At 42.7% G+C, this 26637-nt stretch overlaps 1 protein-coding gene across 1 annotated transcript; it reads left to right on the forward strand.

The window, feature by feature from the left end:
• Window positions 1-2121: 2121 nt before the first annotated feature.
• Window positions 2122-17333, forward strand: NOM1 (nucleolar protein with MIF4G domain 1). The gene is made up of 11 exons (XM_037383831.1): window positions 2122-3093; window positions 3841-3965; window positions 4955-5150; window positions 7125-7448; window positions 7978-8088; window positions 9353-9520; window positions 10106-10227; window positions 13763-13895; window positions 14264-14395; window positions 15127-15236; window positions 16280-17333. The coding sequence occupies exons 1-11, from the start codon at window positions 2164-2166 to the stop codon at window positions 16455-16457; spliced, it is 2529 nt and encodes an 842-aa protein (XP_037239728.1). The 5' UTR covers window positions 2122-2163; the 3' UTR covers window positions 16458-17333.
• The last annotated feature ends 9304 nt before the right edge of the window (window positions 17334-26637 follow it).

A 26637-nucleotide genomic window follows, 5' to 3' on the forward strand; every position in this document is an offset into this window, starting at 1 on the left:
TGTTCCTTCAGTTCAGAATTCTTATTTAGTAAGTGATGCCCATATGATGCAGAGCTCTAAATGTGAAATTTGTAAAATGGAAACTGGATTTCTCCCCTTTTCTGGTATTTAGACAACACAGGAAAGTTGGAAGAGTAGTGGGCAGGAGTTTCTAATTACTCACATTTTAGATTTTAAGAAAACTGTATTTACCAGGTAATTGAAGACAAACTGATAAACATAAAATAATAAACCAAAGTATTGTAGAATAGTATCCAAAATATTTGTTACAATGTATTTACTTAGATATGGCATCACTAGATTTGAATGCTGAATTAGTCTCTCAAGCAGATTGATATTCCTTTCAATATTAAATTTTCTTGATTACATTTATATTGTCTGAAATATTGCTTTCATTCTTAGTGTTTTTACTTCACAAACAGGTGATAATAATTCTATTCATACTTTTTTTGCAAAAGTAGCATGCCCATTTTCACTCAAATTTGGAATTATGGAGTTCAACAAAACACGTTTTCCACATATTGCTTTGTGACATGGAGTACTGAAGAAGGCAAATACTGACATTTTCTCTCCCTGAAGATATGTGAAATCTCCCATTACTGGGAAGCTCTGTTGCCCTGAATGACAAATTACATGATGAGACAGAAGGAAGATGCAAATCTTGGAGTTTTAAAAGCATCTAATATTTTCTCAAATTATATTCAGCTGTATTTATCTAGCATTCTGGCATGCTGCTGGATTACTGTTATCAATAAATCTATAAATAGGATGCAAAATGCATGTGAGCTGTCTGTGCATGAATAAAGAGCGGCCCAGCAATAAATTATAGCATAATATATAGTTGAAAATGTAGCAAAAGGAATGTCTTGACAAATCAATGCAACATATCTTGTCACTGAGAGTGAAAGATTCATTATGCATCAGCCTTGAGAAAGCTGCATTTCTGAAGAATGGGTCATCTAGGGCATATGATGTAATGAGAGAATATGGAAACATGCATAAAAAGACAAAAATAATCTTCTGAATAATAGAGCCATATTAAATTTTCAGGTGAAATATAAGTCCTATGCAGCACTTCGTTGTTCAAGAGAGGTCAGAAGCGCAACGCCAAAGAACAAAATAATAAAGCCTGACTTCCTACGAATTTGGTCCCCACAGGAGACTGAAGAGTAACCCTTTTTCTGAAACTGGGTTATGTGCACTGGCTTTCATGTGCGTTTTCTGGTGTTTGCTAAGGTCTAAGGTCATCTTGTGGCACTTCTTCAGCTGAGAAATTCCTTCCTCTACCCAGCTACTATTTTGATGAAACTTGGGGAAATTCAGCGTTTTGAGGAACTGTGGGCATCTGCCAGACATGACTGAAACTGGCACTAGATTTCAAAGTTGGTGGGAGGAGAGGACACAGACACAGGGCAAGGCACACACGGCAAGCAGGTTGCATAAGCCTAGAGTACAGCAAAGAGACTAAAAATAAGACCAACCAATTGGTTTTCCTGCTGACAGCAGCAAACTGCCGTGGGACATTTAATTCCCTCTGATCACATCAATGATAGACAAGTTGTCACCTGCTGTGCGTGCTGGGGAGGCAGAGCGGGGAAGATCCCATCCCTGTGGTAGGGGCCACTGGTCCCAGCAGCTGCGTCACCTTGTCCTGCACACTGCTGTGGATGGAAAGGCCCCATGAGAAGTTAGCACCAGACAGAGGCCATGTGGATGTTGTCCCTGGCCTGCTCAGGAGGAGACACCACAGCTTGGCAGGATCGGAAGGGGTTTAAAATGGGGGAATGGGGAGGTGGAGAAGAGGCCAGGGGCCCTGACATCCCTCTGCTCCTGTGGCCTCGTGTGGCTCCTGTGAGAGCCTCGTGCCAGCGGGCATCAGGGCCTTGCAAGCGCAGCCAGGGCTGTGAGGGACAAATCGTTCCAATCCCTTCTGTAAGAAGAGGGACAAGCCTTAGATTTTCTTAAATGTAAAAAAAAAGAGAAGGGACCTCTACGGATTTCGCGTCTTTCGTACGGGTCTCAAGCGAGCTCCAGCCCGCCGGGCCCATCCCCTCAGAGCTGGCACCGCCTGAAGGGTCGCCCCGGCGGCCAAGGCCCAGCAGGGGGCGCTGCTCCCCGAAATGGCGGCCGCGCGGCGGAAGAGGAAGATCGGCTCTCCCCAAGATGGCGGCGCCCAGGCGCGGCGTGGCTGAGGGGAAGATGAAGAGGGCAGCGGCCGCCCGCGCTCGCCGCGGCAGCAAGTTAGACAGGCTGCGGCAGGCGGTGCAAGAGTTCGTGCACGCAGCCGGAGACCAGCCGCCGCTGGTCTTACTGAAAGACTCGGAGAGGCAGAACCGCAGGAGTCGCCGGGACGCCAGGAAGGAGAAGCGCAGGCTGAAGCGGAGCCGCCGCCGCCGCCTCCAGCGCGGGGAGCCCGTGGCGCCCGTGGCCGCGCCGGCCCCGGCCGCGCCGGCCCCGGCCAAGCCGGCCCCGGCCAAGCCGGCCCCGGCCAAGCCGGCCCCGGCCAAGCCGGCCCCGGCCAAGCCGGCCCCGGCCAAGCCGGCCCCGGCCAAGCCGGCCCCGGCCAAGCCGGCCCCGGCCGCACGCTCCAGAGCCCCGGCCTCGCCCGCCGCCGCCGTCGGAAAGCAGCGGTCGGTGCCGGCACCGGCACCCCGCGCGGCCGCCGCCGCCTGTGCGCGGAAGCGGGCCCTGCTGCAGGCCAACGAGGAGGAGGAGAAGGAGATTCGGCGCCTGGAGCGGCGGCTGGGGCTCCGCAAGCGCCGCAAGAAGCAGGAGGCGGCCGCGGCGGAGGAGGTGCCTCAGAGCTTCCTGCGGGACGGGCTGGGCTACGTGCTGGGCGCCCTGGGCACCCGGGCCGGCCTCAGCGGGCTGTGCGAGAGCAGCGACGAGGAGGAGGCCCCGCGGCCCCAGGAGCCCCGGCCGGGGCCCGGAGAGCGGGACGAGGAGGAGGCGGAGGACGCCTCAGACCCTTCCGAGGGGGATGGTGGGGAAGGACAGTGGGAGAGCGAGAGCTCGTCCTCTTCCCCCGAGGTGCCAGAGGCCAGCGAGCCCCCGGGCGAGGAGGAGGAGGAGATGGAGGAGGAAGAAGAGGAGGTAGGGTGTTTCCCTTAGATAACGCAAAACCTGCTTCTCAGAATTACGCGGCACAACCTGAACATAAAGCAGAGTTCACATCGCCTCAGTAAAGCACAGGTGCTTGCTGTCGGGGCAAGCCATGCGGTGTGCTGCGGGTCCAGCAGCAGTGCTGCCTGCCGAGGCCTGGGGACAGCGGCTGGGCCTGCGGGGTGGGTGTCCCCGGGTCAGGCCTCTGGCAGGTGATAAATACCCTGAAGCACAAGGCGTGTGGCCTTGTCTCTATGGACAGGATCAGCAAATAAAGGGAGGTACCCCGTTGCCGTTAAAATGAGCAAATTGAAGTGTTACTTTTTCTGGGTGAGCCCTGAGGTTCTGCCTGTGTTGGGTCTTGTAGCAGGGGTGGAGGAGAGGAGGCCAGACAGGTTATTTAGCCTGGGTGGCACTAACATTAACTGTTAGTACATCTGGAGCTGGTAACATCTGGATAAAGCCAAGACCTAAGATGCCAGGTTTCAATAAAAATAACTTAAAAGAAAATTTCATGTAAAGCATGGAGGAGTTTTGCTGCTGTTATATCGGTCATAAAGGGTAACTCATTGCATGCTTCTTTTCTACATAAAGTTGTTCCTTTGGTGTTAGTTATTAGATGGTAAAATACTTAATTAAAACTCTGTTGTATTAATCTTAAATAGAAATGTATATTTGTGTTCAAATATTTAAGATACTAGCCTCATTTGGTATCTTATTTTACTGTTTTCCTGAAAGAGTCATAATCACAGTGCTACAAAGTATGTTCCCCCTCAAGTAAGGAAAGCTCAGGAGACACTAGATGACAAGAAGAGAGAAGAATTGGGGAGACTGAAGAAAATGGTGAATGGCCTTATTAATAGGTAATGTAATAAGGAAAGTCATTAATCTTTCTGGTTCAGTGTGACAGTGCTCATCATTCAAAGAAAAGTGGCAAGGATGTGACTTTTCTCTTCACAAACTGATTTTAAGTTGGCAATCATGTCTGCTATCCTTAATAATTATTATCTTTGTTGATATAAATTCTTCAAAGTTGGTCACTAGAGAAGTTAAAAATCTGGAAAATAAATTTAAGATTGGGCTGAATTCCACACAGCAGTTGTCTGCAAGTGCTAGGTGTAATTCACTGTCGGTTGGAGTGTGCCTATTAAAAACACCTCAGTGTGAGTTATAACTTCCCTCCCCAAAAAAGCATGATTTTCTTTTTTTAATTAAAGAAATCTAAATTTCTCCAACATTACAACTGAGGAGGAGCAACACTTAAAGTAGTGTTAAAGCATAGCTTAAAGTACTGAAGAACAGGAAAAGTATTTTAACGCTTTCACACGTTTTAATTTTAGAGTGTTTGTAAGATAAGAAATCTATTGGTATTTTTGTATCTATGTTATCTGTAAAAAGCAGGCTATGGTTTGCAGTATGTGGTTTGTTCAGTCATTTAGAATTTTATGTACCTTATATGTTAGAAGAGTATGAGGTGTTTTAATACTTAATTTCTCCAAAGACTGTGATATGCCATAGTTACAACTGCTTAGAACAAAGTCGGTCTTCTTAAGGAGTCTGTTCAGTGTGACAGTAAGGACACTGACAGTGCTTTGTGAATACCGCTGCCAATCTGTTTTTACATGTAAATATTAAAAAAAAAAAAGGCAAAAAGACCTAAACATATTTTGTCAGTTTTTAGTTTAGTGAACACAGCAAAATACAAAAGGTCCCTTCCAGTCATCTTTTCCATCTTTCTTCTTAAGCCAAGCTAGTTTCTCTAAAAAGACTGGGTTGATGGTTGGGTAAATTGAAATTTGGGGAATCATGTAGAGAGAAGAAAAAGTGAACATTGCATTTTGTTTCTCAATAGGTTGAGTGAACCGAATTTGTCCTCCATTAGTGGACAGCTGGAAGAGCTCTACATGGCCAGCAGCAGAAAGGACATGAATGAAACTCTGACAGATATTCTCATGAATGCTTGTGTTACTGCAGTAGCCATGCCTGCAAGATTGATGATGGAGCATGTCCTTTTAGTCAGCATTCTTCATCATAATGTAGGAATTGAGGTAATTCTTGTGGTTGGAACTAATTGTGTTTAATAATACATATTGTACAGTGTTTTCCTGTTATTTTGTTTGAAAGGCTTTTTAGTTTTTCATTGTGTGTCACTAAAAAGCATCTCTAGCTGAATTTCGTCAGTATTTGTAGCTTATTTGCCAGGTGTCCACAAGTGCAAGGGACCAAGTCTGTTGCTTTATCAGTTTAATTTATTTCTTCCATGAGCTACCACTGGTCAGTTACAAAAATATCAGAGTTTTCATCAGAATCTTTCTACATCCATAAAACTGAATTTTTTTAAATTTCAGTTTTCTCCTCGTTAATTACACTAATCCATTTCTGTTCTCTTGGGCCTATGAGGGCATTGTTCTTGAACAATGTGTATCCAGATAAGAAAAGCACTACAGTTACGGAAATCCGTTTACATCAGTGGAAAAAGTCCTTTTTTAAACCCAGTCATGTAAATCATCAGTGGAAGTAACTAGGTATGTCAAATATCAGAATATAACAGAATATCAAAACCTTCAAAAAACATGGCAAATTTTTTGGAGGTTTTTTCTTTTGTGTTTTTAAACCTTATGAACGATTGAGATAAAATATCTATTGCTTACTGTTAGGAAGAAGCTGAAACTGCTGTTGTCAAAAGGAAAGATTTTAGCTAGTTTCAGTGAAATGTCTCTCAGGAAACAGCTGTTTCAGCACCATGTTCCCACCAAGTTACATTTTCTTTGTACATCTCAATGCAAAAGGTATATTGATGCAAGTTCTTCAGTTTGTCACGTAGTGACCTGAATGCTATCTCTGAAACCATTTTAAATATCAGATGGATGCAATTACAGCAGTTTTCTCTATGCAGCCTTGCCATTAAACTTTTTTTTTTGTTCCTTTTTGTTGCTTGAAAGGCTGTTCTGACTGCAAATATAATGTAATATTACAATGCTTGGTAATAGGTTTTAGATACTAGTATACTAATTGGTATTAGAAATAGATGATATCCAGACTGTCCTCTGTACTACTGACTCTGTTACACAGCATCTTTAAATGTAAGACTCTAAGTATACCATAAATCTCCATTGTCTCTCTGTAAAATAAATGCAATATATGCTTTATGTGGAAGTGTGATAGCACAGCTGCATTTAAGATTAGTTTGAGCAGTGCAGAAGTTGGGATTCCAGTAACTGCGTTTAGGTATTTGTGCAGTATGATCATTGGATAGTTAAAACCTAAGCTGCTTGAGGTTTGTAATGCAAGCCAGTACTGCTACTGGGACTTTGGGTTTCATAAGAAAATTGGTAAGTACTAGCACCAGAATAATGGCGTGGGTCTAGTTTAGCAGTAATGTCTTCATTACCTACTTATATTTTGCTATGCTTTCTAATTCCAGTCTTTACCATCAATTCTATCTTCACAAATATAAAGATACCAAAATTTCTTCTCCCAACTGCACCACTGACAAATTGCTAAGACTTATCCCTGCCTGCTTCAAAAGCAGCCTAAGCTCATGCTCAGCAGCTGTGAAACTTGGTATGTTGGGGGTTGTTTTACAGTACTATTTTTTACCCACCTGCTAAGGATTTTATTCTGAAATGCTGACATCTGTGATGTGCTTGGGTTTTGACATGCCACTTCTACTGGATGAGTGACTAGCAGTAACAGCATGCTAGCCTGGCAGCTGGGAAGATGCTAATATGTGTCCATGAAAATTATGTAAACAAATTCTGATGTATGTGTACTGTAAGTTCATAACATTTGCTTTTCTTGCATAGAGTTCACAGGGCAACGGGATGTCATTTAACACTTAGATATTTGTGTATGTAAATGTAGAACATCCATATTGGTTGGGAGGAGCAACAATGTTTCTTTAAAATTATTAGTGGCAGTGCCCCAAAACTGGGTGTTTTACAGATTTCTATAAAATCTACTTACAGTTAACTGCTGGATTTTTTTTATTCCCCCCCACCCCTTAATGGAACTGTTGCCAGGTCGGTGCTCATTTTTTGGAAGCTGTGGTGAAGAAATTTGATGAACTCTGTAAAAGTGATGCTGAAGGGAAAGAATGTGAAAATCTGCTTGCCTTGATTGCTCATCTGTATAACTTACATGTGGTTCATTCCCTGCTGATCTTTGATATTCTGAAAAAGCTTATTGGCACTTTCACTGAAAAAGAGATTGAGTTGATTTTGTTTCTTCTGAAAAATGTGGGCTTTTCCTTAAGAAAAGATGATGCGTTGGCTCTGAAGGAACTGATCACTGAAGCCCAGAAGAAAGCAAACACAGCAGACAAGAAACTACATGATCAGACTAGGGTATGTGTGTGTGTTTTAAAGATTTTCTGTTCTGAATAGACCTTAATAAGCACTTAGATACATGTGTTTATTTAGTTTTCTGCTCCACTGCATTTGGGTTCCAAGTTACCATGAGTGTTCAGTTGTTGCATTCAGTTATTTGCCTTCCTGTCTGCCTTTCTTCATTAGTTCTTAGGACACAGACACCAAAATGCTTGTAATGAGTAAGCCTAGGAGCATTTTGTGTCTTATGCAATGGACAGTGCTTCTGTTTTGTAATACTTAAAAGTATTAAAAAGACTTTAAAAAATGGTCACTGAGGCATGGTGTTTAGCAAATTAAGCTTTGCATTGAAAGTTGAACACAAACAGATATAATAGGAGTTAAAGTAATCATCCTTCTCTGTATTTGTATTCACGTAATCTAAATTTTGATGTGTATTGCCAGCTGAGCTGCTTACTCTTGCAAAATAGTAACTTCAAAGTACACTCTAGTTTATTAAATAAACTTAGAGGACATAATCCACAGAAACTTTTCTTTTCCCTAATAGGTTCGTTTTATGCTAGAGACTATGTTGGCATTAAGGAATAATGACATGCGTAAGATTCCTGGTTATGATCCTGAACCAGTTGAAAAACTCCGCAAATTGCAAAGAACACTGGTGAGAACTTTCTTGACGTACTTAGTATAGTTATTTTTAAACCAGAAGTAATTATTTACATCGTGCATAGGCTTGAGGGCTATAGTATTTTTTAATTCATTTAACAGGTTGAAACCCTTGTGGACAAAAATCACTTCTTAGATCATTATCTCCTGTGTCCAAGTTAAGTCAGGAGTCAACCAGCATTCTGCAGAACAGTTTGAGAAAGGACATAATACTTAGCCAAAGACTTTGCCTCAGAGTCCTATCCTTGAAAAAGAGATTGTGGGATGTTTAATGATTGTGCAGAAGAAATGAGTCATTATGACAAATTCTTTTTTCCATGGATTTGGATGCAGGCACCCACTTCTAACTTGACCAGAATCACTTTGGAAGCCTAACGCTTCTGAAAACCTAGATATTTTTTCTTTCCTGGGTTTTTCTTTGGGGGTGGGGGGGTGGGGATGTTGGCTGAGAGAGGGCGGTTTGTCTAGAACAGCCCAGTACAAAATGCATGAATGTAACTGTCTGTCTAGACTGAGAATGAGTTCACTTTCACAGGACTTGAATCTGGTTTTAGATTCCATGTATCTCCAACCTGAAAATAACACTACTTGTCTACAACACCCAGGGCATCTTATTTATCAGAAACTTGTAAATGCAGGATGTCTACATCAGAGATAATAGGCCAGGCAACAACAAGCTAGGTAACCTAGTTCTGTAGAATTTCCTCTCTTCAGTTTTCATAGTCCTCCTGGTATGCTTCTAGACTCCTTTGTTGAAAATTTCTTACTTTGTTCAAAGGGTTTAAACTTTTTGTTGTTTGAGTTGTACGAAAGTTAAGGCAGTTTGTTGTGTAATTGTATTTGATCACAAGTGTTCAAAAGGAAAATCATGACCAGATTGTAAGATGCTGCAACTGATTTACAATGTCAGCTTCAAGTCTCAATTCTAATAAAGTTTTATGAGTAGAAGATGGCTACTTTTTTAATTTATTATCTCTTTTCTTTAAATAAAAAATCAAGAGCTTTTAAATGTAGATTTAAGCAACTTCTTGTATTTGAGAAATTAGAGGACATAGGAAACTTGTAAATTCTCTTCAGGTAGCTGAAACTAAAGGGAGCAGGGGCATATATGCAAAGACCTGTATGGAGATTTAAGATATTTGTTTAAAAATTTGTTTAAAAGTAATTTTAAGTAATTAAAGTATTTCTTTTTTTTTAAAAAAAAAAAAAAGGAAGCCTCAAAAGCTTTTATTTGAGTTTTTTGGGTTTTGATATTCAAGGTTCACAGTGGTGGTTCTGGAAAAGAAACTCAGCTCCGCGTCTCCCTGGAATCTCTCCTCAGCGCTGATCGGGTTGGTCGCTGGTGGATCGTAGGGTCATCCTGGAGCGGAGCACCAATGATCAATGATACAAACAGCAAAACTCAGCAAAAACTGCATATAGGAAAGGTAAATCCAAGCAGTACTAGTTATAAGTCTAAGTGTTTGTGATCTTTTGAATGTTCTGCATACAAGTGAATAAGTTCATTTCCAAGCCCACCAAAAAAAGACTCTTGTAAGACTAAGCTTTTGGACTGTGAATTCTGCTCTTACACTTTTCAAAATGTTGTACTCGTGCTTTGTAAGAGTTGTTACTGCAAATATTATAGCTCATTTTTTCTTATCCTGTAGAATTACAAAAGTAATATATGTAAGTGGAAGAAGAGCCTTGATTTAAAAGTGAATTTCCTCATATGAATTCTGACAGGTAGCGCTGTCTGTGGGTGGTATATATCTGAGCTGATTCTAAAAGTAGTGTGGTGAGATGGTCTTGGTGACTTATATTAGAGAAGCACATCTTAAAAATAATTGGCACACTTGAAATATATAGTTGAAAAAGCTCCTGATGATACCTATGCCTCTGGGCAAAAGTTCAAGACCTTTAGATTGCTGCTTCATAGTTTGACATCTTCATTAATGGTTTTATTCAATACTGCACAGAAATAGCTTTCTCAAAGCAAGCATAAATAAAGTAGCAATTGGATTTTTTTTCAGGTGAGTTCAAAGATAATGGAGCTTGCTCGTAAGCAGAGAATGAATACTGATATCAGAAGAAGTATATTTTGTGTCTTGATGACAAGTGAAGACTTCCTGGATGCCTTTGAAAAACTTGTCAGGTAAGTATAGACTAACGCAGACAGCCCAGAACTAAAAACAGCATTAGCTGGGTTGGAAAAATAACATTGCTGGTCTAGGTTTAAGAGCATTTAGTTGATAATACAATTAAAAAAGTGCATAGCTAGGGATCCACATAGGGTAAAAGCGTAAAAGAGGGACCAAAACCCCGGGGTAAGGACTAGTAGGGGGCAGGCAGAACTGACTGGCAGTCAGAGGAAGGGAGTAGCCCCTGTTACTGTCACTCATGTCTGTAGCTGTGATTTGCAGCATCTTGACTTCAGGAGCCTGTATCTTTTTGCACTGAAGATGTGTATCCTGGTCTAGTGGATGGAAGTCTGTTGCAGGCTTGCTTCCTCACAAGAGGCAGACTAGAAAGCCCCTTCAATCTCTTGGTTTTGTTGCTAGATTTCCGTAGTGCTGCCACTTCTTTACATCTTGCCACCTTGTTAAGCCATCTTGTAGGTCTCTGTCCATACTTGCATGACCTGGTAGTGTTCTAGCACCTCCACTTCTTTCTTGCAGAATTTATTAGCTTTGGATTTGCTCCAGGGTCACATTTCATGTTAAGACCAGTTGCCTTACCACTTGGCAAACAGCTTTCTAGAAGGTGTGATCAGGGAAAAGCTCAAACTAAGCTGTTCTTTGTGTTTGTCAGAATATTAATTGTAAGTCTTAGTAACTGGGAGGGGAGGGATCATGTCTGAACTTTTCTGTTGCAGCCTTGTAATTCAAGGGACTTGTCTTACCAGGATGGCATGCAATTATTTAATTTGCTAACCAAACCAAAACAGACTTCGTAATAAAGTCAACTAATATTTGATTAAATGCCACTTCTGCAAAACACAGATTGGATTTAAGGCTGTGATGGAGTCATTCCAATATCTTAATATGGCCTGTTCAATTAAAAGAAATTAGCTGCTGCTGCTGCAGTTCTTGCCAAGACCTGGTAGCTCAATTTGCAGATTGATCCTTGACTGTCATCCGTGCTATCCAAGCTAGTATACAAATCTGTATACATATAGGCTTGGCAGACAAACTGCCTGCGGATTGGTGTGTGTTGATAGTGATTTTAAAACAGCAAACTCAGAGAGGGGAATTCTCAAGTCTGCCCACATATGGCAGAATATAATGGGAAGTACACAAAATTGTCAGTGCAGGAATTATTCAATGTGAACATGTGTTCCAGAGTGTGTGGGAATTAATAGTCATATGTTCGATGTCAGCCTCATGAGGAAGAGCATGAGAAATACATAAAGAAGTATTTTAACTGTAGTTGTTGGTTCATCTGGTGCTAGGTCTCTGGCAGAGTTTAGGTGTGGTTAAATGGTAATTTAAACTCTTTTAAAACCAGGCTGCTGTAGTTTTGCTTGCCTTTCTCCTTACAGCAAAATAGTTAGTTTGAAGCCAAACCAGCTCCCTGAACTGGCTCAGCTTGTGATTGCAGAAGTAAAGGGAGGTTTGGGAACATCCTAGGAGACAAAGAAGAGAGGGACTTGATCCATTTCATCAGCTGAAAGGCCACACCTCTTTCACAAACCATAGATTCACAAAGGAGATGGATTGAATGCTTCTTAAGTTTGATGGAGGAGCAGTTTTTAAAGCTATTTCATAGACATCTCACAACAAATGGAAGCTTGTAAAAGTCTTCAATATCCTGTTGTAGTGTGATGTGTAATTCAGGGTAGCAAAAGTGATCAAGACGGGAATACTGTCACTCATGAATGATTTAATAGATGAGGTGGTTGCTTGTTCTTTATGAAAGAAGATCAGGCTTATGAAGTCTGTGCAGGTTTATGGTGAAGCTCAGCAGTGAAAGACAGTCCTGACTCTTAAATTTTAGATGTCTGGAATGCTAGGTCTGAAAAGATTAAATACTGCTAAGTCTATGAAGAAGTCTAGGTAAGAACAAAATTGAACATTGAAGTGCTGATGTACTTGGTTACAATGTCTAGCAACGTGCATATTTCCTAAATAAGCAAGTCATGAAAGAAGTGATGATGAACAAGGGAAGAGACTGCCAGATAAGTGATTGCAATGTAACTTCCAGTGTCTGAAAACCTGTGTATTTAAAAAAAAACCCAACTGTTGTTACTCTGTAATAAAATCAGATAGAACTTCACTGATGAGAGAGCAAGTGAATTATATCACAGACACAGTACTTACAGTGCTGGCCTCTTGGAGAAGCAGGCTTGTAAGTTTTCACCACTCATTAGCATCAGCCCAGATTTTCCTATTGTAAAACCTTAAATTCTGGGGGCGATTTGGCTGAAAGGCAGTATTTTCTCTGTTAATCTGGTGTGTGTCCGTGATCAAATGCAATGGCAGATGTCTGGAGGTGTGTACAAACAAGGGACATTAGAATTGAGCAATGACAAACTACTCTACAGACGGTAGAGCAAGTTCCAGTGGAGTCAAACTTGGTTAGAAAATACACTTGAGTTATACTAATGCCATATGAAACTTGAGCTTGAAGCAATGAAAAGAATTTTGTTTGACATTTTTCAGATTATAATATGAAGCATTTTTCATTTTAATTGGTTTTAATGCTGCCAAGCATTTGGCAGCCCTGGAAGCTAAATCATATTATTCACAGAACAGGTGCATTGTGAGTTAGTTACCATTCTCTGCCAAAGCGTCTCAGCCCTCTTTCAGACTGGTCAGCTGTTCAAGTGGGAAGGCTGTTCAGTCCTTGGCCTTTATGCTGAGGCAGCCAACAGAAGTACTCATTGATACTGTTTTCTTCAGGCTTTTTTTGCTTTTTTTTTTTTTTTTTTTTTTTTTTTTTTTTTTAAGGTGCTTTGAAATCACTGGCTGCATCCTTTTAGGCTACTATCAGACAATAGTGAATTTCAAGTATTACGTAAATGGAGTTGATCTAGAGATTAAAGCATTCATATCACCAACTAAATAGGAAGAACATCTTTAAATATTTTCATCTCTAGTGACTACCACAGAAGTGAAGGGCCCTGGACATGCTTCTCTAAATAGGCTTATGCTCGTCCACAGGCTGTTTTTCCTCCCATGAACAAGTGTGAAATAACTGCAAGGGGATCCTGCAGTTCTTGTTTCACTTTTCAAGCTTTGTACGCCAATGTACACCATGCAGCAGTGCTTGCTGCAGTGCTGCTGCTACATTCAAAGGCACAAGACTCCATGATGACAGTGCCCTCTCCTGTTTTTCTTCATGGAGAGCTACAAATGTGGAGCGCGCTACCTTTACTCCCACAGGGGTAATTGTACTTGTATCATTCTACTTCTGTCTGTCGAGGTCTTGCTTTTGCAGCCACTCCTTTAACACTGATAATACTCTAGCATTTTTATATTGCTGTACCAGGACGCTGATTTAGCCCACAGTCTGAAGGGTTTGAGGCCATTCAGTGTTTTAAAGACTTGTAAGAAGCTTCTCAAAGTAAAATCTAATACAGTGTTAGGGGTTGTTTTTTAAGTATTAGTCTTGGATGTTAACTGTAGCTTTTACTTTGTGGTAGTAATTTTTCCCGACTAAACGATTCTCATTCTCTCACTAAATTTTAGGCTTGGACTGAAGGATCAGCAGGAGAGAGAAATCGTTCATGTTATCATTTACTGCTGCTTACAGGAGAAGACATATAACCCCTTCTACGCATTTTTAGCTAATAAGTTTTGTGAATATGAAAGACGATTTCAGGTGAAGAAAAATTTGTTTCTATTTTGGTTTAGTGTCATTATTGTGGTTAGGAAAACAGTTATTAAATACCTGAGAGTGGATGCATGCCTGTTAAGATCAGGATCCTGAGGAAATATTCTGCTGGTATAGCTGTGTATTCAAGTAAGGCATGCTCATGGTCAGATCTGAACAGGAAATAAAATAACTACTGCAGAAGGTTTACTTTCCCCTGTTTTATGCATTTGAAAAGAATTGAATAGTCTGTTCAAGCATCTCTGTTAATTATCAAAGGGCTCATAAAGAATAGAAGGTCAAAAGGTTTTGTTACATTGTTACTCATTTAAACAGCCACTTGATTTGTAGGTTGTTTTTTTTCCTTTGACACCTAGGTCACATTTCAGTTTAGTATTTGGGACAAAATCAAAGACTTAGAAAACCTCTCAGCTGCTGCCATCTCCAACTTGGTTTCACTCTTGGCTCACTTATTAAAGACAAAATCGTTGCCACTTTCAGTTCTCAAGGTTGGTGTGTTTTCTTTCCAAAATACTTCTGTGTTTGCGTGTGCTTGTTCTATGGAAAATATGTTTTCTTGGTTACCTAGCTGGTACTTTAGCTGTTCATGGTCATAAACTAAGACAAAACTTGTTCTTGAATTGCTAAATTAATCCAACTGATTACAGTAATGCTATCATCTGAGGAAAAGGGAACCTATGCTGACCCAGGCATTCAGAAAGTCTACAGTTCTATATCTAGAGCAGTGGTAAGATCATTTTCTTTAGAGTCCGCAGAGTTGGAACTGAGGCCCCTTCATTAACAAGCTTTGTCAGTGGATTTTCAGCTATGCTTTTGAGCTGGTGTTGATTTTTATTAGGCACAAAAGAAATCTACTGAGCACTTGGATTTCAGAATGGGGAGTCCGTATAATTTTATTAGAAGAATAATTGAAATGTGTTAAACAGGCAATTATGTGGATATTCATAGGTATTTCTAAAGTATGTATCTAATAGAGAAATTATATCCAGTATTCTGGTATTACTAGACAGGTTTATTCCTTAAAAAGTTCTCTGCTTTCCTTATTAATTAGCTTTTGGAGGCAGCGTTCTCAGCTAATTCTTCTGTGCCAAACTTAAGACTCTGTATATATGGGAGGCCAGTTGGTATGCTAATGACTATTCATTTAGAAGAGAATTCAGCTGTTTGAAATACTTGAATTAATCTAATTCTCCCCCTCTCTCTCTCTCTCTCTACTTAGGTAATTGAATTCAGCGAACTAGATAAACCCAAAGTCCGTTTCTTGCGACAAGTATTAAGCATGCTGTTAACCAAAACAGATCCTGAAGAACTCAGCGACATTTTTGTGAGGTAAGTAATCAGAGAGATCTCCAGGGAACCCTTGGTGAGTAGTAATTAAGAAGATAAGAAGTTTGCTTATTTTGTTTGGAAATTACACAGTGCCTATTCCAAAATTCAGCCATCCGTCCCTTAAAAAGTAAGCTCTCCTGGGTGAGTGGGGAGAATCACTTCTGTGTTAGTACAGGCTCTGATAGTTACAACTGTGAGAAGTGTTACACAAAATAAGGCTTTCAGATATTCAACGTATAATTTGTCATAGGATTTTCATGAGCAGAGCTCTGTAATTACCTACTTTCCATACTGATTTACCATCTGTGTGCAGTAGAATTACCTTCTAGCACAGACTACTGGTAGAGTGGTCTTTAGTGTAAGAAGGAAGAATTAAAAATAGTAATGAGGGAAAGGTTTGGGTCCTTTTCATTTCTTTAAATCAGCGTTGTCTGGAAAATCTGATTTTTGTGTATGGGATAGGATTGCCTGGAGAGGCTGGGAAATCTCCATCCTTGGAGATCCTTGAGTGGATAGCACTGAGCAACTTGACTGCACCTGGATGTTAGTCTGGCCTTAAACAGGAGGTTGGACAAGATGACCTGCTAACATCCTTTCTGACAAATTATTCCGTGATTCTGTGATGTTCTTGTATTAAACTTGCAATGTCACATGAAGTTAGAAAAAATTAGGTGGTGATGTTTCAACCATTACACTGCAACACAAGGAAGCTCAAACGTGGCATTTGCCTCATTTTTTGCTGTGATATAATTGTTGACATAAAGAAGTTTAAGGCTCCAATATTCCATTTTGTTGTTGGGGGTCAATTGTATGTTGAGTGTGTTTGGGCTGCTTGCCAAACTAATATAGACTTGCTGGTAATTTGAAAACCTCTTCAGAAAAGCTCCTTTTATAGGTTGGATTTTTTTCTATGTCTCTGAAGTAGATAAAGAAAAAAAATAAAGAAATTTCTGAAACAGTAGAAGACTAAATACTATTTTAAATCTGTGTCTTTACAGGATAAGTAGAAGACTAAATACTATTTTAAATCTGTGTCTTTACAGGATATCTGACAACCCCAAACTGGGATTGCTGCGGGAGGGCTTGAAACTCTTCCTTGCCCACTTCATACTAAAGAATGCACAAGCTCAAAGGAGCGCTGAAGAAGCTAGCTTACTAAAAGAGAGAGTTGAACTAGCAACCAAGGCTTTGCAAGCAAAAGAATCCAAATTGAAACTATAGTTCTGGTTTTCTAATAAAACATACAGAAAAACAAAGTCTGCATGAAGATGCAGAGCTTTGTTAGTCTTTCAGACCCAAATAATTGAGAATGAGGAGAGCCATCAAGGATCCATCTTTGGTCTACACACTGGTTACAGGTTTAATCAAAGGTGATATAAGGCCTTTTTGAATAAAGGGGAAATGTATTTTTTGTCATAACCCTTTTTAGTATGAGTGCTTCATGTTGATGGTTAGTGTCTGGAGAAAAAGAGTAAATTTCTGTGATACTCCCAGTCAGCATTCCGCGTTTCATATTCTAACCTTTCATTTAAAATGATAGCATAATGCTGATCACCGTATGTTAAAGAAGCAGCCTTAACCAAAGGCTTTTAGTAACTAATCATTGTACGTGCCTGAAGAAACAGGCCACTAGATGGCACGAGGACTGGTGAGTCAGTTTTGGAAGAAACAGACTTTATTTCTTAAAAGTGTTGAAGTTGTATGCTAATTCTGTGAATTGCTTACCTGACACTGTGTCAGGAAAAGATCTTCAGTCGGATTCTAAGCCGTAGTAAAATGACTCGAAGATCTGACTTTGCCCAATTATATTGGGTTTAGTGATAACAGCACATTTTTATTGCTCTTTTAGCCTGTTTTTCACAGCTTTAAAACTGGAGTTGGCTAATCACTTGTGTTGATCAGATTTTTCTAGGCATAAAGAATAATATCAGCATGAGTCTTTTAATAACATAATACCTTCCTTCAGAATTTGCTTGCATTTTCCGTTCAGATGTTTAAAAAAAAAAAAAATGTACACTTCTTTTTGTAACACTCGGTGTTAATGCTTTGTTTCTTTTCTCACCTTAGCACTACACATTAAACGGTAGTTTTTCTAAAGATTTGCTGTTTGTATTAGCTTTACCCTAGCTGGCTGACCAGGAAGGGAAAGACTTTAAATTGCAGGGAGGCGGGGGGAAGCACTTTCTCATCCACAGTATCGTTGCATCTGCATGATCTACCTTTGCTAGAGAGCTGCGAGCCCTGTTTCTATAACCAGGCTTGCCCTCTAGCGTGCACTAGCCCACTCGCTTATGGTGCTTCCTAACTACATTTGATACCAATTGATCTATTCAGCTACTTTGTTTGAATCTGTCCCTGCTGGGAAAATTTGCTCCCAGTAGGCATCCTCCAGAAAATTTTCAGTTCTGCAGCAAAAGAGGTGGATGAAAAATGTTTAAATATTTTTATTTTTTTAATCAAATAGTTGAGTGTAGAATACTCTGCTTGCTGAGCTGTAGGAGTAATGTTTTCAGGCAGGGGAGTGCTTCTTTCCCCAGCAGCCAGAGAGCTGATTTTTCCCACCTTTCCTCTGTTGGAGAGGGCAAGTTGTGCGTGGGAGCAGAGAGACCCGGTTTCAAAATCCCAGGTTGTACTAGCAGGGTAACAACTAACACAGAAGAGATTCCTATCAAAAGAACAAGGCAAGATGCTTTCTTCGGCCTGTTTCATACCACTGGCAGCTCTCAAGGATAGAAAAGTGGCCATTTCCCCTCAGTTGCATCTTACATGCAATAGGCAGAAGAGGAAAAACATTTAATTCAAGTATTTCTAATATGCATACCAACGAACAAAAGTATGGGCAGTGGAACTGAGACTATTTTGACAGACACAAAAGATGCAACTTTAGAGAGTGCATGTAAACGGCTCCTTTGCAAACAACCATGCCAAACCTCATATTTCAGTGTTGAAGACAAGACTCGGGAGAAAATCTGTGCAAGCCCTTAGAAGCTGCCTGCTGTGGAGCGCATGGGACCTCAGTGAGTAAAAATTGCTCCCCGTAGACTGCAACAGCCACCTAATTAATTGCCTTTTTTGCAGGAGTTTAGATAGACCCAGCTTTTCAATGTGTTTGTGATTTAATAATACATAAATGGAAACACATTGCTCTAGCTGGGAGGTTTAGGCAACTTTGCTCCTCAAGATAAATCTTGAAACATCTTCCTTACATTGAATGTGACAGGCGCTGGTTCCTTGTTCAAATGCTTTGCTGGGTGATCAGAGTTGACCACCCTTTGCTGCCCATGGAATGATTGTCTTGTGTTTTACGGCTCTGAATCTATTCACTTGCTGCAGCTGCCTGAGGCGGTGTGATGCAGGTGTTGCTATGCAATTAGAGGAGATGATTGTAACCTTACAGTTTAAAATTACAGTTGCTGTATTTTTTTTAAAGCAAGGCTTGCGTTAGTTATCATTTATTCCAAACAGCTAATATGTTTTATTCAAACTTAAAATTATTAAAGTCATCTCTTTGTTTCTGAAGAAAACAGATTTTACCTCATCAGTTTTTACATTTGTCACGTTTATGTACAAATGTACATTTTTTCGAAAAAACTGAATTTTCAAGGAAAGCAGCCAAAATGCACCAGTCCCCAGTGCCATAGTCATGGTACGAGGACAGTTGCTGGGGGTGATTCTGCGTAAGTCCTGTCCTCTCACTGTGATTCGCTGAGGGAATAACTGTCAAACAGAAATCTGCCAATTCCAAGATAAATGTGAATTCCTGAGTCTTGCCATGTTTAACAATTTTTCCTGTGGTCCTGCTGACCAAACTACCACAGCTTGGCAGAGGTGGAAGGGCTGTCAGAGCATGCTTTTGATGTACGTATATATCTGCAAGCTGTCGCTTCTGTGGTCCAGTCGCGTCCCAAAGATATAAGGCACGTGTGAAAAGGAAAGTTGAGATGATCTTATATTTATTTTATATTAATATAATCTATATGTATACATAATATATTTTATATGTATCACATATATGTACACATATGTATAGATATATATATGGGGGTTTAGATATCATATTTTTAACCCTGGAGAAAAAACTTATCACCAGCACAGCTAGCCTGGCCAAAGCATCTCCTCCTTACAGCAAGGTTGCTGGTGCTGTAAGGTCTCTCTGTAGCAGCAGCAAGTCCAAATGCTGGCAAGGGGCTCCCTGCAAAACGGCAGGCTGAGCGCTGGCTGCCAGCAGAGGCTGCTGCAGAAGTTACGCTGGGCTGCGACACGTTTTGCTTTGTCTGCCGTGGAATAAATGCTTAATAACACGCATACACAAAATACATCGTGTTGAGGTTTCTTCCCATTATCTGTTAGCCAACATCAAACCTTCACGAGGAACTTTCCCTGGTTGTTCCAGTAAGAGACCTGCTGCTTAAAATGTCCAGAAATCCTTCCTTAAAGGAGGTTTGGGGGCCTTATTACCTCATGAGCAGAAAAGGGCTTTGAATTGCTAAAAATGCACTACCCTGGAGAACCAAGCAGCTATGGCAATGCTAACCCTTACTCCTGACAATCCAGTAGAAAATACAGCATGATTTCCTTCAGATACATTTAAAAGCTGGATGTTTGATTCTTATTTTTTTCCTTGCTATATAGCATAAGATTTTGATTCCCCCTTTAAACAGTACTATCCACTCATAGCTATTACCATGGTTTCTCAATTTTTGCTTTCTTTTAAGCTGGACAGTGATGTTTTAAACTTCCTCTGTTTTCTGTATCAAAATTAACAGGGCAGCAAAGTCTGGGTTTTAGCTTTGGCCAGAGTGTTACACTGATAAATCATACGTGAGTCCTTTTGGCAGGGTTTTAACACCGCACCTGAATGGGCCAAGTATCTGCAGGGCTTTTTTAACTTGACATACTTCCATCGTCCTGCACGCCGGGGACGATGGGTTGATATCAGCCTTGCTCCGAAAGCGCAGACGCAAGCAGGTCTGCCCTGCCTCGCACGAGCGAAGGTGTGCAACCCAATACTGTGCTTAAAGCACATCTGGGATCGTTTGATTCGCATTGTTCTGCGAGTGAACTTTGCACGTGAAAAGTTACAGCCCAGGAGCAGCGCAGTGCCAAATGTGTGCGACAGTGCTTTCAGCGTAATAAATACGTGAGTGGCAACTTTTAATACTCAAATTTTTGTTGTGTTGAGTGTAGTGGCTTAGTGCCTGGCTATAACCCATGTGTGTGAGAATCAATACATGATTTTTTTCCCTGCAGTAGATGAAGCAATTTTGTTTTCAGGAGACAATTTGATCCGTAGGGTCGCTTTTCCAAAGGCGAGGTGTAATGTTTACTCAAGACTTTTTGGGTTGGATGGATTTCAGGAATTGTAGGTAGAGATATGACTCTTTTACCATATGCCACTTTTCATGATTTCATCTCCTGGAGCAACTTTCCTTCGCCCTCCAGTAAAGCTTAGTTTACCGTGAGGCCCGCAGGCATGGACATCGCAGCTGCCTGTATAAAACAGCTGTGCTAGCCTTAAACCCTGGTGCAACCTGCAGCCTTGCTTTAAAACTAATTACAGTAGCCTTCCGCTAGCTCATATGCATGCACGATTCAGAATCGGATGTCATGTGGTTTCCCTAATAACACTTTAAGGAAATGAAATGAGCGTCTTATCAAGAATAAGCTTCAGAAGAGCCAGCTGGCACCAAAAATTCCTTAAAACTTGTGTCCCAGCACAAAATGGTTCACCCACCAAAACCAGCTCACCTGATGCAAATGGAGGACTTCAAAGCGAATACATTAAAAAATAACCGAGTAATATAACTAGAATGAGCGGTACAGAGTAAAACTACAAATAGAGATCTTTTTTTGATAGTTCCTTTAAAGTCTTTTGTCAGTAACAGTGAAACGGTTGTTTCATTTTCGTAAGTGAAAGATTTCCAAGCATGACACATTTTTCTATTAAAAACTCCATTATGAGCCTTTTCCCGTTCAGACGGTACAAGTACCCTCATCTCTCTCTTGGGTGCGCAGGCACACACGGCTCCGGCATGAAATAACAGGGCATGTTGTTAGGAGGCAGTGAAGCCCGGTGCAGGAGCAGCCTTCAGTTACAGTCCGGGGATGGAGCAATGTGTTGTTCTAGTACAGAGGCAATAAGCTGAGATATGCTCAGTGTCACCTTGGGGAAAAATAAGTCATCTTGACTGCATTTTCTAGGCTTGCCTCATTCACAGAATCATCTCTCCTCCTCAGCCAAAGCCTTAGATTCTGAGTGGATTTTTTTCCCCCCTTGCTCTGCAGGTCAGTTCACCCTGAAAATGTTGACTAGACCGTGTTTACTTTCCCAGTTTCCCTAACTAAATGGTTTGAAACTAAATCTGTTGGTCTCGTGAAGACTTTTGTTATGCCAGGGGTGGTGCAGGTGCTGTGTGGCAGAGATTAGGAAGCCATGCAGAAAGGCAGGGACAGCAACTGCAAATCATAAGTGCTTCCTACGATGATAAGAGCTGTTGAGGCAGGCTCTAGGGAGCTCTTCACCAGTGCTTCAGAGCTTGATCAGTAGGCAATAGGTTGACTTGGAGGCTGCGTGTTTTTTTCTTATCTGATCTGAAAGCAATGTGAGAGTCGGATCTGGAAAGACACTAGAGCCATCGATGTAGGCTGCCCTGTTCTTGTGAAACCTTACACAAGGTTTGTGAGTTTAAAAGAACCTTCAGGCTGCCAAGGGCTGGAGAAGCAAATCTTTATTTCTGGCCAGGTTTTTGACACCCTCATGGATGCTGAGTAACATTTTCCCTGAAATGGCCTCCTCCAGGGAGGAGCCAGGGCTACCCAAGGCTGATGTGGAGCTGTCGGAGGCGCAGGGTTAACAGGTTTTGTAGAGGAGCACATTTAAGCTTTTTCAGCATCATCCTATATTCCTCTGCTGCTAAAATTGACCCTCACATCTCACCTCTAGATGTATTTATCAGTCCTAAAGATGAAGATCTGGAAGAATAAAGGAGTGGGGGTTTCAGGTATCTCGCCATGCTTAGCTGATGAAAGTGCTTTCTCCCTCCCACCCCCAAAGCAAAGAGCACCCATGAAGATCTGCAGTAACAAGAGACGTGTCCCATCTGGGCAGCTTCAGAGTCAACGCAACAGGTCATTTTCATGGTGCATGGTGCAAGCTGCCAGGAGCTCCTGCTCCCTTGAGGTGATCCAACCTTAGACACCCAGACTGACCCTCCCGTCTCAATGTGACTGCGTGGTCCCTGCAAGCAAACAGGTCACACGCTCATGTCCTTGCTGTCCTACAGCCGGGGAACTAGCACGCAGGCAGTTTGACTCATTTACCTGGGAATTCTGTGGGAGAGGCATGAGAGGAGCTCACACCGCAGCCCTCCCACCCATACATTTCAGTGGCCCAGCCAGGCTATCCCTCCTCACTAAAACCTCCATCACAGGCTTTCCATCACCTGAAACCTGTGTTGCACTGAACAGCATCTGATCACAGGCTGAGGAGTGAAAATGTGGGTAAAATTTATAAGTTTTACTACAACAAACCATATACTTACACAGCTGTTACTCCAGCTTCTCCATAGTCATTAATACTAGCCGTGATCCTTTCCATCAGAGGTTTCCAAGACACACAAAAAGGTGAAGAAGGTGGGAAGCCCAGCCACTTCATGAGGTGGAGGCCAAAGAAAGCGAAGCAACTTGCATACTTTGTCTAAGCCAATTACCTGCAGAATGGAGCTGAGTGCTGTGATGCTCTGAGCAGGAGCGTGGAGGCAGCAGGTCACTGCCTGACATCACCCAAATCTCCTGCTCCTGGCACCCTCAGCCCCCCTCACAAGAGGTTGTGAAATGCTCGTATATAGCTTAAAAGTTCTCAGGCCACAGTCAGTAAGGCCCTTCAGAAAAGTTAGGGGGCTAGGAGGGGTGAAGGTAGTCAAGAAGATCCCTGAAGGAGGGTGAGAGCCATGGCAGGAGCTGGGGGGGCAGAAGGAGACAGCAGAGACAGTGGGAACCACTGGCTGATGCTGCTGAAGTGTCATCTTAATTATCTCTGGCAAAAGAACAGTGATTAACATCAATGACTGTGGACAACCTTTATGTAATTACTCATTAACATTTCTAAAATTGCACCTAGCTGCTACAGCAATACATGCTTTATAGATTCATCATGTTGAAGTCCAAAAAGAATCATTAGATCGTCTATGCAGACCTCTGCGCGTTGCCAGCCGCTATTACACTGCAGAAATTAGCACCGGAGGCGGCTCGGTGGCTTGTGCTTGGCTTTCACGTACTTTCCAGAAAGGGCATCCGGGGATACCAAGCGATGGACAATCTGCCCCATCCCTTGAAGATGTTGCTCTAAATTGGGATCGCTGCTCCGCCCCATCGCCAGGTTCAGCTCCATGCTGGCTGCCTTTTGCTTGTATTTATGGAAGTGGCATCCACACCCCAGCAGGGCTGGATGGGAACGGGAATTCTCCGTCCCTGTCTCCTCTGTGCGGGAAGAGAGAAGGCAGCCGAGTTAGAGCCTTCTGCATTGTCCATCCGTGCTCCCTCTTCAGACACAAGTCCCACCTGCCAAAAGCTACCATCAGCCAAGAACATTAACAGAAGTCCTGTGAATAATAATTTCAAATAATGGATTAATTAGAGGAAATTGTGACCTGCTTGCAAATGTCCCGCAAGCAGTAAAATGAAACTCAGCCTTCCAGCTACACAATTCGTTGCAAGCCACTGGCTCTGCTGGGTTTTACAAGAGGAAAAGGGCATCATTCCTCTCATCTACCAATTTTAGAGACGGGTCCCAGTTAGATTTAACTCAGGAAAACAAAAAGGAAGCTGAAAACCAAATTTTGATAGTAGCTTGTGATCAGAGAAAGACCACTACATGAGCTCTCTGACCTCCTACACGTTGCAGGCGATCCCATTTCCACACAGGCACCTCCATTTCCATACAGGGAGTGCCCCAGAACTTTGATTAAATTAAAGCTCTTCAGTCCTCAGAGCAGGGAGAACAAGACACTAAATACCTCCTGGAACCACTGCCCTTGCAGAAGACTCTTTGGAGGAGACACTACACAATGCCACACTCCTCAAGGCAGGAAAAATAAAGCAAAAAGTTCCAGAAAAGACAAAACCGCCTCATCTAATCTGTGGCAACTCCAGCCCCCTGCAGATGTGATCCTGGTTGCATCAATATTGGTGAAAAATAAAAAAATCTGTATCGCAGTTGCTGAGTAACTCCCAGAGTGATGTGCAGTTGGTATTTAGCTCTGGCCAGACCTGAACCAGCACTTCGGGGGCAGAAGGACCATAACTGGGGCCACTACGCACAATGCCCAAGGGAGACTAAGGTCCCCTTGGGAGCTTCATCTTTTCCACTATTTGTCACACATTGCTGTTCACAGGATTCAACCAGCCCACCAGGCAGCACCCTGCCCACCACAGGAATGACGTCGGCCTCAGGAATTAAAAAAATAATGTTTCCTCTTTCACAGCTGAAGGACCACGCAGTTATCCCGGCACCCGCAGCAAGGGCAAAGCTGGGGAAGAAAGGAGGAGACCTACGCTGAGATTCACCACCCTGGGGCATCTCTGGTGCCTGGAGTGGCACCTGGGGACCCAACTGTTAGTGCAGCCCCCCACGAGGGGAATCAGGACCAGTAACAGCATCAGGGCCGGGAGGGCTGAGGCCTCACTGAGCAGCAGGCAGGCAGCCCCGGCTCGTGGCCCTGCTGCTGGCCCAGTGGGCGTAAGGGGAAGGGGTGTAAGAGGAGGGAGCATGGGGCAGGGTCTCACTGTGAGCTGGAGGGAAAAACTGACATTAATCCCTGAGTTTTGGATGAACGTAACAGTTCAGACTTGAGAAATAATCAGCGGTCTTTCTGCTAATGAAGTATTTCATTCCCAGCAGTTTCACGGAGAGTTTGAGGGGGATTATATTTATGGTTTCCCATTTGAAAGACTTTTAGCAGGTTTACCTTGAACATATGGATCCTATTTTTGGTTCTTTTGTTTTAGCACTTAATGCTTATGAAATTGCCAGTTAATGACATCCATGCCTAAACCATGTCGCTTTTTAAAGTTAAACGTCTACCAAAGGTCCATGTTCATACTTACCACTTCTCAAGTACAGCAATGAAAGTTTTAAGAGGCTTGATACCTACTCTGTCTGGGGGAGGGAACCGATCAAATAATGAAATTACAAACAGGGGGCTAGATTAAAGCCTTGCTAAGCCCTGCCTGCGCTGGGGCTGGGGGCAAAGCAACCCCACCGACACCAACGGGGGTCCCCAGGGCTGGGTGCGGGGCACCCTGGGGATGGGTGCAGGGAGGACCCACACTTGGTGGAGGGAAGGGGGTGGGGGGGCGGGGAGGCAGGCTGGGCGCATAGGGAACACCCTGGGGCTGGGCAAGGAAGCGACCCCCGGGAGATGCTCCAGCCTGTCTCCCCGTCCCCAGCCCAGCCTCTGGCTCACTTGGTGCCGGTGTGATGCCGCCCGGCCGGGCACAGCCCGGGGCAGCCACCGCCGGGCGCGGAGCGGCGCGGAGCCTCCGCGGGGCAGGGCGGGCTGCGGAGCGCACCGAACCGGGCTCCGCTAATCACCCCGCGGCTTTGATTGCGCTGCACGTGGGGACGAGCCTCCGCACTTCAAAAGAGCGTGGGAAATGCTGATTAAAAGGCTTTTCTCCCCCGTTGGGATCGCCACCTTCTTTGAAGCCCTTCCAAGGGACAGTGCAAGCGCACCCACCGCCGAAGGACCGTATCTACATTTTAAGCGGCTTTAATTTCTCTTCCCCCCCCACCCCCTTTCTCTCTTCCCCCCTCCTCTCCTTTCGGTTTTGGAAACACCTGGTAAGTTGTAAAATGATTTACGAAGTGCAAGTGTTAAATGAGGCCACCAGCTGTAAGACTGACAGAGCTTTATGAGTTTTATTAGGTGCCCTATTATGGAAAATAAACTTTAATCCGTCCATAAAAACAGAATCTGAAAAACATATTTGCCCTTGTCTGTCACACTAAAGGTATTCTTGTGAGACGCTGGGCTTTAAAGAGATTAATTTTATTGAGACAGACGCAATACACCGGTAGGACTTTGATACAGCATCCCGCAGTGGCTGCCCGGGCCCCGCAAGGCTGCTCGCAGGGCTGGGGCGCACTTGGACACACGCCTGTTGGGCACACAGTACATTTCTGGGCCAGTTTAATTAGCGATTTAATTAGAAATTAATGGCTGAGGGAGGATCTTTCTTGGGGTGGGCCATCTCAGGTAGCTCTCAGGTTCTTTTAATTATTATTATTTCACTTAGCGTTAATTTTTTGTAAGATAACGTTATGTCCTCCGGATGGATGCGCTTGAGGCATGTGGAGGTGTAAATGCGGCTGGAAGCAAGCGGCCCGGACGCGCAGGCGTTG

The sequence above is a fragment of the Falco rusticolus genome, chromosome 4 (genome assembly GCF_015220075.1).
Source record: "Falco rusticolus isolate bFalRus1 chromosome 4, bFalRus1.pri, whole genome shotgun sequence".
NCBI classification, from domain to species: Eukaryota; Metazoa; Chordata; class Aves; order Falconiformes; family Falconidae; genus Falco; species Falco rusticolus.

What these genes read in the sequence shown, in the direction of transcription:
- NOM1 (XM_037383831.1), top strand. Translation starts at nt 2,164, where the DNA reads ATGGCGGCGCCCAGGCGCGGCGTGGCTGAGGGGAAGATGAAGAGGGCA. An exon ending in AAAAACTGCATATAGGAAAG is followed by an intron (nt 9,521 to 10,105) that starts GTAAATCCAAGC and finishes ATTTTTTTTCAG; the next exon opens with GTGAGTTCAAAGATAATGGA. An exon ending in TGCCACTTTCAGTTCTCAAG is followed by an intron (nt 14,396 to 15,126) that starts GTTGGTGTGTTT and finishes CTCTCTACTTAG; the next exon opens with GTAATTGAATTCAGCGAACT.